The sequence below is a fragment of the Phyllobates terribilis genome, unplaced genomic scaffold (assembly GCF_046119375.1).
Source record: "Phyllobates terribilis strain yellow unplaced genomic scaffold, ASM4611937v1 Scaffold_11__3_contigs__length_659146591, whole genome shotgun sequence".
Classification (NCBI taxonomy): domain Eukaryota; kingdom Metazoa; phylum Chordata; class Amphibia; order Anura; family Dendrobatidae; genus Phyllobates; species Phyllobates terribilis.
This window is the reverse complement of record NW_027362771.1, coordinates 106,180,954-106,197,991: the sequence shown is the minus strand read 5'-3', so window position 1 is coordinate 106,197,991 and position 17,038 is coordinate 106,180,954. Positions and strand designations below refer to the sequence as shown.

Here is a 17,038-nt window from a genome sequence, read left to right as displayed (position 1 = left end):
TGTTATGTATTGCTGCTGCAGAATGACCTATAGCATCCGATACGTATGCTAATGACATTCAGCTCAAACTCTGCTGCGAGCGTGAGCCAAGTGTCATGCTACTGTGATCAGATCCTCTCGCATGCGAGAATCAGATCACAGGTGAGGAAAAGAGGATTCATTTCTTCATCTTCTCCACTGCCTGTCTCAGCATATATCAGACTGCACTCGGATGACATCAGAGTGCAGTCCGATGCTTTGCATGCACCCACTGACTTGAATGGGTGTGCGCTGTGCAAAATTAAATTCCTAAGAAAAAACACAAAATCATAGTTCTTGAGACATTACAAATAAAAAAAACAAAATCATTTATTTTTTTAGCAGAGTTATTCACATTTCAAATTTGAAAATGGTTTAAAAAAAATAAAATAAAATCACAAAAATACAAAATGGATCACACAATATGCAACATTTTCCATTGTGCAGGCAAATCTTTTTGTAGTCATGGTCACTAAAATGCACAGTAACAGACATTAACATGTCATGTCTTACATAAACAGCACCAGGTTCCACTGTTCAGGAAATAGGCTTGTTATTTACTGGGTTGGCCAGGGCCTTAAGTTTTCCAATAATCTGTTAAAATGACACAAGATATTTGTTGGCAGAGGACCCATTAGCTCTCCCGACGAGTCCGCTTTGGCGAATGCATGTACGTTAATCCTGGTACGTCATTCCTTAGAGTAGAAGAGGAACAGAATATTGAAAATTCTATCGGGAAATGTATGAATAAATAGACAGCTGGGTTTTAAAATATCTTATCAATAAAGGTTATTCCTACACCTTCTGACACGGTCCATTCAATAACGCTAACCAGAATTCTTGGATGAAAAGCATAATATAGCATCTGGCAATTTATCAGCTGCCGGTGTGAAGTTATTATTTTCATGGACAAATGCAAATAACTTGAGGTTTAGACAGTTAAAATAACTCCGGAGTTGAGGAAATAAATATCCAAACATTTGAAGGGGTTGGTCACTTTAGCGTTTGCTGAACAACTCCGATTTGGACGTTATTTTCTGGCACATATGGCGCATTACTTCTTAGTGCCGCCTTTCTCCTAGGGCAGCTGGTGGAGGGGCATGTGCCCAGACCTGTAATCTTCCTCCTCCAATGGAAAAACACTTCACATGTGCAAGCCATTTTTCTTTTGTAGGATAGATGGACATGTTTAGTCACATGCTCCTCTGTCAGCAGCCATTTCGAGAAGAACAGCACAGTGAGCAAAATTGAGAACCTGTACCACTTACATGTTAGTAAGTGCCACAGAATCATGTCCCCAACATGGCAAACCATAAAAGTTCCAAGCAATGTTAGTTTCCTTAAAGACTGCTGCATTTGCTAGCTAGATAATTAGGCCTAAGAAGTGACAATCTGATAACATAAGATTGTTTAGGGCCACACTCTTTAAAAGGGAATAATGACATGTCAATTTATTCACACATTTCTAGTTGGTATAACAGAAGAATGGGACAACTGAGTTCATAGAAAAGCTACTCCTGTCTTTCCATTTTATGATGAATACAATTATTTAATAACACAGAAACAAAAGTGAATGAACAGCTCTCCCGGCATATCAAAAATATCCTTATACCATCTTTTAGCCGATCGATAGCAAGAAAAATAAAATTAGTCTAGCTACATTGGCTGTCTTGTCACCAACTTTCAAAATTAATGGGACATTTGTTTCACTGGTCTTTGGAACAAATACCTATACACTGCTTAACGATAGCATTACATGTGACTGGTCCTGTACAACCAGTTTATGAATTGTAAAGTAATAAATCCTTTTAGCAGATCTAAAAAGTTTGAGAGGAACCACCTTCCATCAAATAAGGAAAATTAACTTGGTTATTTTTGACCAGTAAAACTAAGCTTCTCAGAGCATCATTCACCACATCAGTATTCAGCAAGACCAATGAGTTTATTGGCCCAAAACTTAAGTTACAGCCAGTTATTAAACAACATTGTAGAGGTTAAAGGTTTAAAAGCTCCTACAAATATAGGTTTGTCTTCACAGTTCTTAAAAATCATTATGTCCCGAAGCCTCAATAGACAGGTAATCAGAACAGGTTTTGAGAACACCGCTGTTCTCTAGTCATGGATGAATATCCTCCAACAATAGTTGGCCTGTCATACCTAAAACTAAAGATCTGATGGGTGATGTCAACATCTGTAAACTCTGTCACCATGGCCAAGAGGCTTTAAAGTGTTCATGACCAAATAATAGTAACCTGGTTTCTCCATACCACAAAAGACTATTTCCTTAGAAAGCAATATTTCCTTCTTTGTGAGAACTCTCTCACATTGTCTAAACTTATAAATAAACAGATCATCTCTTCCTATGTCCAACGCATGCTTAGCTCACAAAAGTATTGTATACTCTACTTCATGTTGTCTCAAATGAGTCCACAGTGTCCATCCAAACAGAGGGAGTACTTGGCGACTGAACTGGAATAGGTCTAATATCTAGAATCTGTCTCTCAAGAGCATGATTGCGATGATACATTTCTAGATAGCTTGCCTGGATCTCCTTCTGGTACCTTAGCACTTTATCTTTTTCTTCTTTCCATATTTTCCTTTCATTCTCAAAATTCAGCATCTGAGCTTCATTCTGACGTCTCTCTAGCATCAACTCAGCCTTCAGCCTTTCTAAATCTGAAGCTTCTGAACACTTAGAGTCATCTAAACTAGAGATATTTCCTTGAGTATTTGTTGGAGCTTTTTCCTTGGAAACCTCCAAAGCCTGAAGACGAGCTCTTAAGTCTGTAGACTCCTTTTCTTTCTCTCTTGCAGTAGCTTTTGCTTCCCGAAGTTGCGTCTTCATTAAGAATACTTCCCCCATTTTCTGTGTAATCTCGGCTTGACAGTCTCTAAGCTTTTGTTTCAGGAGAGAAATCTCACCGGCCTTCTGAGAAATCTACAAAATGGAAAGAACAAAAATGATTGAGCAATGCAATGGTGTATAGTAGAAGTTCAAATATATTTCTAGAGTGTACTGTCCTGCAACTAGATCATCATTCATAAAATAGTTAAAAACAACATTTCCCATGTCTACTTTACATCAGCATCATATATTTGAAACCTACTCTTCGGTTGTTAGAAGGCTTAAAAGTTAAGCAGCGATTCTTCATGGATTTTAACAAAAACTATTTTTTTAGGGACCACTTCACATTTGAAGGGACTTTAAAATGGCATATATGTAAAAAAAAATAAAAAACAACCCCAATTTTAAAACTGCACCCCTCAAAGCATTCAAAACTTCATTAGCGATATTTGTTAACTCTTGAAGTCCTTTACAAGAATGAACACAAAATGGACATTGAAAAGTTTAATTTTTCTCCTCTGAAATGTGCTTTAGTCTATTTTTTCCCCATTTTCAAGAGGGTTACAGGAGAAGGTAGACCCCAAATTTTGTTAAACAATTTCTCCTGTACATGGCAATACCCTATATGTGGTCAAAAACTAATGGGCACACGGCAGGTCTTGGAAAGAGGAAATTACCCCACAATTTGATAGGCAATTTGTCCCAAATGCGACAATACCCTCCATGTGTGGATGGAATGATTGTTTGGGCACATGGCACGGCTTGGAAAGTAAGAATCGCTATTTGACATTTGTAGTGCAGATGTTTCTGGAATAGCTTGTGGGTGCCATTTCCAGATCCGCTAGTGTGACAGAACAGCAGGAAATAACCAAAAGTTACTTATTTCGGAAACATATGTGAATATTTTTAGCCCATAGGTATTATTCCAGAAATAAGCATGCAATTGATGTTTCAGAGTGAAAGTTGAAATATATACCATGTTAGCACGCACTATATTGTGACCAGCTTGTGCTTCTTCAGACATACACCACATAATTCATTAAATGGGTTTTTCCTGCTACAGCAAAGCCATATATCAGATTTTTTTGGTCTAGACGACGCACCTTACCATGAGATGCACCCCAGGTTTAGACAGCTGAAAATAGGAAAAACATTTTTTCCTATTAATTAAAACTTCCCTGTGTAAAGTGGAGGGGTCATTAAAATTAGTAAGAATGTCCCAAGGTAGAATAGGGAGGTAATAAATATATTTGAACACTGCAGAGACATCATGATTTGCAGTGCTGTCTACCGTAATAATGAAGTTCATTGCAGCAACTACTGCATCACATTTTATTGTAGCTGACAATAAGATCCCTTTACCTTTGGCCAATTACATGATGTAGGGCAGGGTTCCCCAACTCCAGTCCTCAAGGCCCACCAACAGGTCATGTTTTCAGGATTTCCTTAGTATTGCACAGGTGATAATTCCATCATCAGCACAGGCAATAGTTACATCACCTGTGCAATACTAAGGAAATCCTGAAAACATGACCTGTTGGTGGGCCTTGAGGACTGGAGTTGGGGAACCCTGATGTAGGGGACCTTGGCTAGAGTTTACCCAAGCTATATAATACCCCGTCACCAGCATACTGGGACTTTAGTAGCTCACAGTTGCATAGCAAATATTAAAGTTGTTCAGCATGCAACATTGATCCAATATACACCTAATAAATTCTAAGCACAAATAAAACCCTTTCAAAATTTTCCTCATTTTGTAAATAAAGCAATATTTTAATGACATACCTATTCCAGCTTTCCTTTCCCTTATATACACATACAGGCACAAACAGCTCTGCTACATGCACATTTACATACACTATACATTACCACATCTTGCCATCACACACACATACACACTCATTACCACATCTTACAATTCCTGATTGGGAACTGAATGGATACTGCAGGAGCTGAGCAGCTGAAGGACCTTCCGCACAATTAACTCAAGGACCTTTCAGGTCATGCGATCAGTAACATAAGCTGAAAGATCCTTGAATTACTCATGTAGAAGGTCTTTCAGCTGCTCAGTTCCTGCATCCTCCGTTCAGGTCCTGGCAGCTTCCTCTCCTGCTCTTCATTGATCACATAGATCAGTGTCAGACAGGAGGAGAGACCGCAGCTCTCTGATCGGGAAGACGGGACGCAGTGTCAGCGTTTTCCTCCATCACAAGAAGCTGCCTCCTGACTATAAGACACACATACTTTTTAATAAGTTTTTCTTGGACACACTGCGAAATTCAGACAGAAGCACAGATTTTGCTGGATTTATTTTTGGGAGCCATGTCATTTTTCCACAGCTTTTGAGCCACCAGCAACTTTGGAACCCCATATTTTTTGCACAGACCAATGACGGAGATGAGTGGAGGCTTGTTTTTTTTGTGCGATGAGTTGACATTTGTACATTTACTTTTAGAGGTATGTACTTTTTTTTTTTTTATTATTGTTTTTGAGTCTAGGTTCACATTTATCCTGTGCTTTATTCTGAACATTTACCTCGGTGTTTACGTCTAAATCCCTGATGATGTGATTTAGACAGAACCATTCAGTTTAAAGTGGCAAAGTCACTTTGCAATCCATGTGGCCTCTGTTATGGTAGAGTTACACCTTTTCAGACATGCACATTTTCTGGACATGGCAAATCCTAAATAAAAAAATGTAAACTTGTTTTTACATAAAAGCTATTTTTTTTTTACTTTTTTTTAAGTTAGTCCCACTATGCAACTTTGACATTTAACACTTTAATCGCAGGTAGAACTTGGGTTTTGTAGTGAATCAGGCATATCAGTTTCACAACGACATATGGCTCGTTAGACCCTGCTTATTGCAGGGCCAAAAGGCCATCATAGCTGGCAGAACTATTTATCATAGTTTGGCCTCAAGTTGTTACAGTAACCATCAGCTACTTGTGATCGTGTTGTGTAGGCCAATTAGTTGAAACAGGGAGCCCCCACCCGCTCACAACCATCGAGATGTTGTATGAGCTTGACTGTCAGTTACGAGCTCGTAAGTCATGCTCCTGGTGGTGATTGTGCGGGTACTGCTCCAGTGCCCATATGATCACCATGACGTACATGTATGTCATATTGCATGTCAAATTTCAGGAGGGGGGGGGGTAAACATTTTAGAATGAACTACAACCTATGGTGAGGCCCAGGCATCACTATGTTCTGGCTACTGATGTCCCTATAGAAAATTATTGGGAAACTATGGACTAAAGGACACATCTATATGGTTTTCTGTCTTCCTGGATGTTATCTAACTTTTGGCAGTAGCTGAAACTAAAGAGTATTAGTGGCACCAGTGATATCACAATATCAGTTGAAGTTGACACTATGATCCTTATCATTGTTACCTGGCTCCTGGGTTAGGATGATGCAACAGGAGCTTGGCTTAATAGAACTAGACTTTGCACCACAAAGGACAATTGTACCAATAATGAAACAGCCCTTCCCTAAGAAGTCATTAAAAACTAAAACCTTCACTCTAATTGAATACACCATGTAAATATGGCCAAGCATCATTGAAATTTAAAACTACTCTCTCTGGAATAGAACTTACTGCCCAAAAGAGTTAGGAAATCACTGACTTTCAGTTACTGAGTAAAGGAGAACTAGTCCAGGCTGTCATCGGCAAACCGTAGTGGCCAAGGGTACAACTTCTACCAGAGCCATTTGTCAACCACCACAACATACATTATTGGATCTTTACACTTCTGTCCACATCAAATGTAAAACAGCTAAAGCAGATCATACGCTATCAACCAAATCTTAGTTTTTCCTCCCGACTTCAGGATAAACATGCTCCTTCCACTTGATATTGCATGTCTTTCCAATTGGGAAAAGAAATGCCAAACCTGCCATATCCTTCCTATTTTACATGGGAGCAAGATCCAACATGTCTGATTCCTTCCCTCCCACATCCCTGAAGTCTGGAACCAGGGAAAAATCGAAAAACCCTCATACACATTAGTTGGCCAATCAATGTGAAATCAGTGAGTTTGGCAGAAATTTTTATAACAAGTGTATGGCCACATTAAGCAAAAAAAATATATAATCTAATCAAGTACAGTGCCTACAAGTAGTATTCAACCCCCTGCAGATTTAGCTGGTTGACACATGCGGAATTAACTTGGCATTGTGACATTTGTACTGTAGATCAGCCTGGAAGTGGGAAATGCACTGCAGCAAATTTTTTTTTTTTTTTAAACGTAAAAAGTTAATTCAGAGTGTCATTTATTATTCAACCCCTCAAACCACAAGAATTCTGTTTGGTCCCCCTAAAGTGTTAAGAAGTAGTTCAGGCACCAAGAATAATGAGCTTCACATGTGTGGATTAAAGATCTCTTTTGCCAGCCTTTTCTGACTATTTAAGACCCTCCCCAAACTTGTGAACAGCACTCAGACATGGTCAACATGGGAAAGACAAAGGAGCATTCCAAGGCCATCAGAGACAAGATCGTGGAGGGTCACAAGGCTGGCAAGGGGTACAAAACCCTTTCCAAGGAGTTGGGCCTACCTGTCTCCACTGTTGGGAGCATCATCCGTAAGTGGAAGGCTTATGGAACTACTGTTAGCCTTCCACGGCCAGGACAGCCTTTGAAAGTGTCCTCCCGTGCCGAGGCCAGGCTTGTCCGAAGAGTCAAGGCTAACCCAAGGACAACAAGGAAGGAGCTCCGGGAAGATCTCATGGCAGTGGGGACATTGGTTTCAGTCAATACCATAAGTAACGTACTCCACCGCAATGGTCTCCGTTCCAGACGAGCCCGTAAGGTACCTTTACTTTCAAAGCGTCATGTCAAGGCTCATCTACAGTTTGCTCATGATCACTTGGAGGACTCTGAGACAGACTGGTTCAAGGTTCTATGGTCTGATGAGACCAAGATCGAGATCTTTGGTGCCAACCACACACGTGACGTTTGGAGACTGGATGGCACTGCATATGACCCCAAGAATACCATCCCTACAGTCAAGCATGGTGGTGGCAGCATCATGCTGTGGGGCTGTTTCTCTGCCAAGGGGCCTGGCCATCTGGTCCGCATCCATGGGAAGATGGATAGCACGGCCTACCTGGAGATTTTGGCCAAGAACCTCCGCTCCTCCATCAAGGATCTTAAGATGGGTCGTAATTTCATCTTCCAACAAGACAACGACCCAAAGCACACAGCCAAGAAAACCAAGGCCTGGTTCAATAGGGAAAAAGTCAAGGTGTTGGAGTGGCCTAGTCAGTCTCCTGACCTTAACCCAATTGAAAACTTGTGGAAGGAGCTCAAGAATAAAGTCCACATGAGACACCCAAAGAACCTAAATAACTTGGAGAAGATCTGCATGGAGGAGTGGGCCAAGATAACGCCACAGACCTGTGCCGGCCTGATCAGGTCTTATAAAAGACGATTATTAGCTGTAATTGCAAACAAGGGTTATTCCACAAAATATTAAACATAGGGGTTGTATAATAATTGACCCACACTTTTATGTTTAAAATTTAATAAAATTCAACTGAGCAACATAACTTTTTGGTTTGTAAGATTTATGCTTCTGTTCATAAAACCTACTCTCGTTTGCAGTTTGAAGGCTCTAACTTATTTGCATCTTATCAAACCAGCTAGATCTGCAGGGGGTTGAATAATACTTGTAGGCACTGTAAATAATAATAGAAAAAATAAGATTATATTAATACATCACAGTGAATTCTCCTACCTCCCATTTGGACTCTTCAAGTTTCGGACTAATGTTTTCAGTCTGGGCCGGCTGTTTTTGTCTTAGTTGCTCACACTCAGATTTCACTGAGTTGAGTTCCTCATGAAGACGCTTTTTCTCCTGCTGAACTTTATAAAGTTGTAACTGTAAGGCTCGTTGGCTACGCAGTGCCTGCTGAGAGATTTGCTGGAGCTTGGCGATGTACATTTGTTTTAATTCATCAAGTTCTTCCATCCAAAGACGACGCTTGTCTTCAAATACCTGTAATGTGGGTAGGTTAACAGAATTATAATGTCAACTAATATTGCTAGTGTTTAGTAAATGTATATACAAACCTGCGTGAAATAAACTAGCAGAAAAACTCCGCTATGGCCAAGATTGAAGTAAGGGTGAAGATGGTACTCATCAATGGCAGCAGATTGATGGAAAGATTGGCCAAATGAAAACTCAAGCTATTACTCCAGGTGTAAACGACACCTTAGATTAATGTGGTCACCTCTTAAAACAACTGGCAAAATGATGCACTGCACTTACATGTACTGTCTGACAGTGGATGACTGGTGAACATTCAGTACATAGGCTACACAATATTTATCAGATTAACTAGTCTGAAGAGTTCCTTCTCATGCAGCCCCCTGACTCACCTGAGTAAAAGGATCATCTTTATCACTTGGACTCCTTCTCAGCTGTCTTAGCTCCAGACCCTTTTCATTTAGCCTTTCTTCCAGCTGACGGGCTACATCTTCTACAGACTGAGAGTACTCATAGGGAGGAGGAGGTTCCCCAGAACATTGTAGGCGACTCAAGGTTGCCATACTCTTGCAGGATAGTGGCTTCTTGTCTCCAGATACCATGTCTCGTACCCCTCTGGATGCTCGGTCTAATGACCCTCCAATATGATTAATATGTCCAGTAGAAGCACTTATCTGACCATGTGCCACAGTAAACCCTGGACTATAAGTGTTGAAGCTATTGATGGAATTTTGTCTGGAATCGGACAAGCTCTCATTCTCTTCATTTTCACTCTCCTGCTGGTTTATATGATGAATGTTGTTAGACTTCAGTGGCCCTCGACGAGGAGGACTGTTCAGACTTCCTAGTGTATTCAGGCTGCCATTGCTTTTAGATAGCTTCTGACCACCTGAGGAGCATAAACTCTGCATGGACACGAAGTTCTTAGTATTTGATGGCTTCAACGCAGATTGCCCAAAGCGAGACTGAAAAAGGAATAAGAACTTCAAAATTATTGTTATTATGACAATTATAATGACTGCCACATTGTATGAATATATAACGATGTCCAACCCATCATAATGCCCTGGCTTCATAATGTTCATTAATTAGGAAATGTATCATCATTTACTGATGAATTAGAAAAAAAAGTTTTTATTTTCTGAAAACAGATTTTTTTTAAACTATATTACATAAATTATTATGGGGGTGGCCATACCAAATTAATCCTTTTGTTTTTTTACTCTGCTTTATTTTCCAATTGAAGATTTCATTATACTATTTCATGTACATGATTATGTGGGGATCAAATAATTATTAATTCAGTATAGCCACCTCCTTAATCACATATATAAAATGGCATAGAAAAATAAAAAATGAATGAATTCAGTATAGCCACCCCATAATCTTGCACATAACAGTGTCAAAAAAGTTACCATCAGAAAATAAAAACAGAATAGAAAAAAAGGACCATAAGGAAATTGTGATAGTTATGGGGACAGACTACAGGGACTAACTTCATATCATCTAATGGCACAATTTAAGGTTGCTTGGTCATTTGGCCATGTCAATAAGATACTCATAAGGAATAAAAACAGAGAGTACATACAGCACTGGCTGTGCAGGCACCATATCAAACTTTGAAGGTGCCAAATACTACTTCTGCAGTTCTAAAAAGAACAAGATTAGGAGCAGAAGAGCCAGTCAGCAGTTCTCCAACAGAATCTTTATGGATTATGTGTTAAAGCAGTTTGTTATAAATATACCTAAAACGACAGCAGTGTAAATTTTAATATTTAACTGTAGTCCTAGTAAAATTGATAATTTTTCAGTATGAAATGCGAGGTAATGACCTTTTCAAAACGTCCCCTTTCTGGAAGCGAGCTTTTGCTAAAGTCTGTCCCCCGGCGCTCTTTGTGGTATAGAACTGGATAGTCATTCTCTCCTCCATCCACGCTGCGTTCTCTGCGGAATACCAGCCCTGAGGATAGCTTCTTGCCACTTTTACCATCTTTCTTTGTGATACTCAAATAGTTAAGCAGTTCTCGTTGATTTAGACCCTTCTTGAAGATATTTCCAGGACTGTGCGAATCCGAGAGAGGCTTGAAGTCCAAGTTAATGTCATCTGGTGAGAAGTCATGTTTCTCTATCAGGCTGCTCACACTACCCATGTTGCACCGGTAAGAAACGTCGGAGTTGAAAGATCGGAGAGGATGGTTCCTAGAGTCACAGGACAGGCTGAACGTTTGTGCAGCTGCCATGGAGAATTAGCAAATGTCTTGACGATTCTGAAAAAAGAAATGTACTTTGTTAGCCAAAAGTTTTCAGCACTTGTCATTTCTATATATAGCAGTAATTGTAGTGCCACCGGTCACTTAATATGATGCACTTCTCATGGAAGGATCAAGTTGTGGAATTTGCATCCTATTGCATATAAATAGTCTTCTGAGTAGTGTTGAGCATTCCGATACTGAAATATCGGGTATCGGCCGATATTCACTGTATCGGAATTCCGATACTTAATTCCGATACTTTTATAATATCGAATACCGGAATCGGAAGTTCCCATAATGCCTGCGCTCTGCAGTGTCTGTGAAGGATGACAAGCTGGATGGCAGCGCTCAGCTGCGATCCAGCTTGTCATCAGAATGCCATCCCAGCATGGGAGAATTCTCCTGATTGTTTAAAAGCCGGCGGGCGGTAAAAAGCCGCCGGCTTTTAAACAATCACACAGCCCCATACTGCTTCCCCGCAGCCTCCCACCCCGATCCTCCGCTCCCCTCGCCACCTCCAATCCCAATCGTAAATTAGGACCGGGCGGGGAGCGCAGCACCAAGGAGCGAAGGACCCGGGCGGGGAAGCCGGCAGTGAAAAGACTTCACCGCCGGCTTTCCCGTTCTGTGCTGCGCTTTCCCGCCGGTTATTTCAAATGAACAGCTGAGGTATCAGGTGATGCCGATCAGCTGTTCATTTGAAGTAGCCGCGGTGCCCTCAGAGGGTTCATGTGAGTTCATGCTTGACTGCATGAACTCACATGAACTTTCCCACGGCCGCACAGGTCAGCCTCACCTCCCAGACCCGTCATGATTAGTGTGTGCGGGGTGTGTGTGTGCGGGGTGTGTGTGTGTGCGGGGTGTGTGTGTGTGCGGGGTGTGTGTGTGCGGGGTGTGTGTGTGTGCGGGGTGTGTGTGCGGGGTGTCTGTGCGTGCAGGCAGACATAGGCCGATGTGACACTACTACTCCCATCGGCCTATGTCTGTCCCCCGTCCACTCCTGCCAGCAGGATCAGCTCGATGGGAGCAGTAGTTCCCATCAGCCTGATCCTGCTATATAAATTGCCCTACTGTGTCCCCAATAAATGTTAGATACATGTCATTGGTGGCCAGTGGTTACCTAAAAGAAATTAGTTTATACATTACCTGTCCCCGCCGATCGTCACCTAAAATAAAGTAAAAAATAAAAAACTACACCTATACTCACCTAGACACCTAATTCCCCGAAGCCATCGATCTCCTGTAATAAAATATAAAATAATAAACCACAACCTTATCCTTACCCCTCCGTAGCAGTCCACGAGTGTCCCACGAAGATCTCCAGTTCAGAGCAGCCACATAGAATGTGACCGCTCTGAACCGCTGCCGCCGCTAGAATGACGGGGCCGTAAGGGTTCACCAGAGTTAAGGCAGCGCTGCTCCGGTTAGCTGCTTTACGGCACTGCTGTATCGTGAGAAATTCCCACGGTACAGCACTGCCGTAAAGGAGGTCTCCGGAGCTGCGCTGCCTGAATGCACTCCGGTAACCTCAGTCAGTGGCTCCCGCTGCCGGGAGCGGACGTGTTCCCGGCAGCGTGAGCTTACAGCAGCCATGCACAGCTGTCACCATCTCCAGATGTGACAGCTGTGCATGGGAGATCAGCGCAGGAACGTGGACAGGTAACTATTTTTTTTTAGTAAACTAAGAATTAAATAAAATGGTGTTTTATTTCAAATAAATTATTTTTTTCTGGGTGTAGTGTGTTTTTTCTTTTTAACACTTTGTAGGTTAGTAATGGGGGTGTCTTATAGACACCCATCATTACTAACCTGGGCTTCATGGCAGCTGGCGCTGACATGAACCCCACCACTATTACCCCCTGCCACCGCACCAGGGCAGCGTGGAAGAGCGAGGCTAAGTGCCAGAATTGGCGCATCCTATGGATGCGCCATTTCTGGGGCGGCTGACGGCTGGTGTTTCTAGCCTGGGAGGGGGCCAATATTCATGGCACCCTTCCTGAGCTATTAATATCAGCCCCCAGCTGTCTGCCTAGCCTTTGCTAGCTATTAAAATAGGGGGGACCCCACGTCATTTTTTTTGGGGGGGTCCCCCATTTTAATAGCTAGTAAAGGCTAGGTATTCAGCTGGGGGCTGATATTAGTAGCCTGGGAAGCTCCGTGGGTTTTACCCCCTTCCCAGGCTTCAAACATCTGCCCCAGCCGTCTGCTTAACCTCCGCTAGAGACTAAAATTATGGGGGATCCCACGCCATTTTTTTTTAAAATAAATCCTTTATTTTAACACTAAATGACATTTGAGGACTTAATAAAGATGCAGTCCCTAAATTATTATTTATTTTTTAATAAATTTTTCCCAAAACTTTTGACGTGGGCTTCGCCATATTTTTGTATGCCAGCCAGGTACAGCATCCAGCTTCTATGAACGCGCCATTTTCCGGGGCGGCCGCGGACTGCAATTTTCAGCGGGGGGCAGAAAGCTTGGGCCTCCCTGCGCTGCAGATTCCATCCCCCAGCTGCCTAGTTGTACCTGGCTGGACACAAAAATAGGGAGAAGCCCCACGTTTTTTTTTTTTTAATTATTTCATGAAATTCATGGAATAATTAAGAAAAAAAGGGCTTCCCTATATTGTTGTGTCTGGCCAGGTACAAATAGGCAGCTGGTGGTTGGGGGCAGCCCGTTCCTGCCTGCTGTACCTGGCTGGACACAAATATAGTGTGAAGCCCCACGTCAATTTTTTTTTAATTATTTCAGGAAATTCATGAAATAATTAAAAAAAAATTATGTGGGGCTTCGCCCTATATTTGTGTCCAGTCAGGTACAGCAGGCAGGAACGGGCTGCCCCCAACCACCAGCTGCCTATTTGTACCTGGCCGGACACAACAATATAGGGAAGCCCTTTTTTTCTTAATTATTCCATGAATTTCATGAAATAATTAAAAAAAAATTGACGTGGGGCTTCGCACTATATTTGTGTCCAGCCAGGTACAGCAGGCAGGAACGGGCTGCCCCCAACCACCAGCTGCCTATTTGTACCTGGTTGGACACAACAATATAGGGAAGCCCTTTTTTTCTTAATTATTTCATGAATTTCATGAAATAATTAAAAAAAAAAAATACGTGAAGCTTCTCCCTATTTTTGTGTCCAGCCAGGTACAACTAGGCAGCTGGGGGATGGAATCTGCAGCGCAGGGAGGCCCAAGCTTTCTCCCCCCCCCCCCCCCCCCGCTGAAAATTGCAGTCCGCAGCCACCCCGGAAAATGGCGCGTTCATAGAAGCTGGATGCTGTACCTGGCTGGCATACAAAAATATGGCGAAGCCCACGTCAAAAGTTTTGGGAAAAATTAATTAAAAAATAAATAATAATTTAGGGACTGCATCTTTATTAACTCCTCAAATGTCATTTAGTGTTAAAATAAAGGATTTATTTTAAAAAAAATTGACGTGGGGCTTCGCCCTATATTTGTGTCCAGCCAGGTACAGCAGGCAGGAATGGGCTGCCCCCAACCACCAGCTGCCTATTTGTACCTGGTTGGACACAACAATATAGGGAAGCCCTTTTTTTCTTAATTATTCCATGAATTTCATGAAATAATTAAAAAAAAAAATGCTTGGGGCTTCGCCCTATTTTTGTGTCCAGCCAGATACAACTATGCAGCTGGGGGCTGGAATCCGCAGCGCAGGGAGACCCAAGCTTTCTGGGCCACCCCCGCTGCAAATTGCAGTCCGCAGCCGCCCCAGAAAATGGCGCGTTCATTGAAGCGCCATCTTCTGGCGCTGTACCCAACTCATCCAGGGCCCTGGTGCGGTGGCTCACTGGGTAATAAAGGGGTTAAGGCCAGCTTGGTATTATCAGCTGGCCCTAAGCCCAAAATTCATGGGGTCACGCCAATATTAGACATGACCACCATGAATTTCTAGTAAAGTATTTAAAAAAACACAACACCCAGAAAAAAGTCCTTTAATTGAAATAAACACACAATTCTTTATTGTTCTAAATTAAACCATACTTACCATCACGCCCATTCCAGCTGAAGCCAACGATCTCCTGCAATAAAAGTAAAATAATAAAGCAACCTCATCCTTACCTTTCCATGGCTCCCACGACAGCTTCAGCTCTGCTACATCGAGATGACAGGCTGGACCGCAGCAGAACGCTGCCATCCATCCTGTCATCCCGCAGACACTGAGAAGCACAGGCATGCTTGTGCTCCTCAATGTCTGGCTGTGACGGCATAAAGATGAGCCGAGGTCATGTCCAATGAACTCAGCTCACCTCATGTACGTCACTGACAGCGTGGGAAAATTCTCCTGCACTCAGCACTTCAGCGTGAGAATTTTCCCACACTGTCAGTGACGTGCATGAGGTGAGCTGAGTTCATTGGACATGACCTCACCTCATGTATGTCACTGACAGCGTGGGAGAATTCTCACGCTGAAGCGCTGAGTGCAGGAGAACTTTCCCACGCTGTCAGTGACGTGCATGAGGTGAGCTGAGTTCATTGGACATGAACTCGGCTCATCTGGATGACGTCACAGAGAGACACTGAGGAGCGCAAGCATGCCTGCGCTTCTCAGTGTCCGCGGGATGACAGGCTGGATGGCAGCTTCCTGCTGCGGTCCATCCTGTCATCTCGATGTAGCAGAGCTGGAGCTGTCCTGGGAACCATCGAAAGGTAAGGATGAGGTTGCTTTATTATTTTTCTTTTATTGCAGGAGATCGTTGGCTTCAGCTGGAATGGGCGTGATGGTAAGTATGGTTTAATTTAGAACAATAAAGAATTGTGTCTTTATTTCAATTAAAGGACTTTACTCTGGGTGTTTGTGTTTTCTTTTAACTTTGACTATGGGGTTAGTAATGGGGGTGTCTTATAGACGCCTCTCCATTACTAACCTGGGCTTGATGTCAGCTGGCATTATAAGCTGACATCAACCCCAACCCTATTACCCCCTGCCACCGCACCAGGGCAGCGTGGAAGAGCGAGGCTAAGTGCCAGAATTGGCGCATCCTATGGATGCGCCATTTCTGGGGCGGCTGACGGCTGGTGTTTCTAGCCTGGGAGGGGGCCAATATTCATGGCACCCTTCCTGGGCTATTAATATCAGCCCCCAGCTGTCTGCCTAGCCTGTGCTAGCTATTAAATTAGGGGGGACCCCACGTTATTTTTTTGGGGGGGTTCCCCCATTTTAATAGCTAGTAAAGGCTAGGTATTCAGCTGGGGGCTGATATTAGTAGCCTGGGAAGCTCCGTGGGTATTACCCCCTTCCCAGGCTTCAAACATTTGCCCCAGCTGTCTGCTTAACCTCCGCTAGAGCCTAAAATTAAGGGGAACCCCACGCCAATTTTTTTTTAAATAAATCCTTTATTTTAACACTAAATGACAAGTACAGTAATCAACACTGTCACTGTACTTCATATATATGTGACTGACATGTTTCTATCTATCTAATCTATGTGTGAAGCTCTATTCTTTCTGTTATAAATTGTCGGGTACCGCTGCTGAATTGCCGGCCGGCTTTTTTAAAGAGACGGTGCACGAAAACACTAATATTTTTTTTAATAAATCCTTTACACTAAATGACAAGTACAGTAAGCAACACTGTCACTGTACTTCATATATATGTGACTGACATGTTTCTATCTATCTAATCTATGTGTGATGCTCTATTCTTTCTGTTGTAAATTGTCGGGTACCGGTGTATGCCGCTGATGAATTGCCGGCTTTTCATGTCATTCTACATTATTCTTAGTTGTTTTACTTCATGTAGAATTAACCTACAAGGAAAGAAAGGGTTTATTTTCATTCCGATATTTGTGTCCCATTGACTTGCATTGGTTTCCGGTATCGGAATCGGCGATATCCGATACTTTTTGGGTATCGGCCCGATCCAATCCGATACGATATTTCCTGATATCGGAAGGTATCACTCAACAC

General features: G+C 42.4%; 1 protein-coding gene across 1 annotated transcript in view; it reads right to left on the bottom strand.

Moving 5' to 3' along the window:
• Window positions 1-330: 330 nt before the first annotated feature.
• N4BP3 (NEDD4 binding protein 3) overlaps window positions 331-17,038 on the bottom strand; it is a 54,871-nt gene continuing 38,163 nt past the window's right edge. Inside the window, exons 2-5 of the mRNA XM_073651396.1 lie at window positions 10,686-11,120; window positions 9,246-9,818; window positions 8,602-8,862; window positions 331-2,956 (exon numbers count right to left, since the gene is read on the bottom strand). Of these exons, the coding sequence (XP_073507497.1) occupies window positions 2,426-2,956; window positions 8,602-8,862; window positions 9,246-9,818; window positions 10,686-11,093 (1,773 nt within the window). The 5' untranslated portion in view covers window positions 11,094-11,120 and the 3' untranslated portion in view covers window positions 331-2,425. The remainder of the gene's footprint in view (window positions 2,957-8,601; window positions 8,863-9,245; window positions 9,819-10,685; window positions 11,121-17,038) is intronic.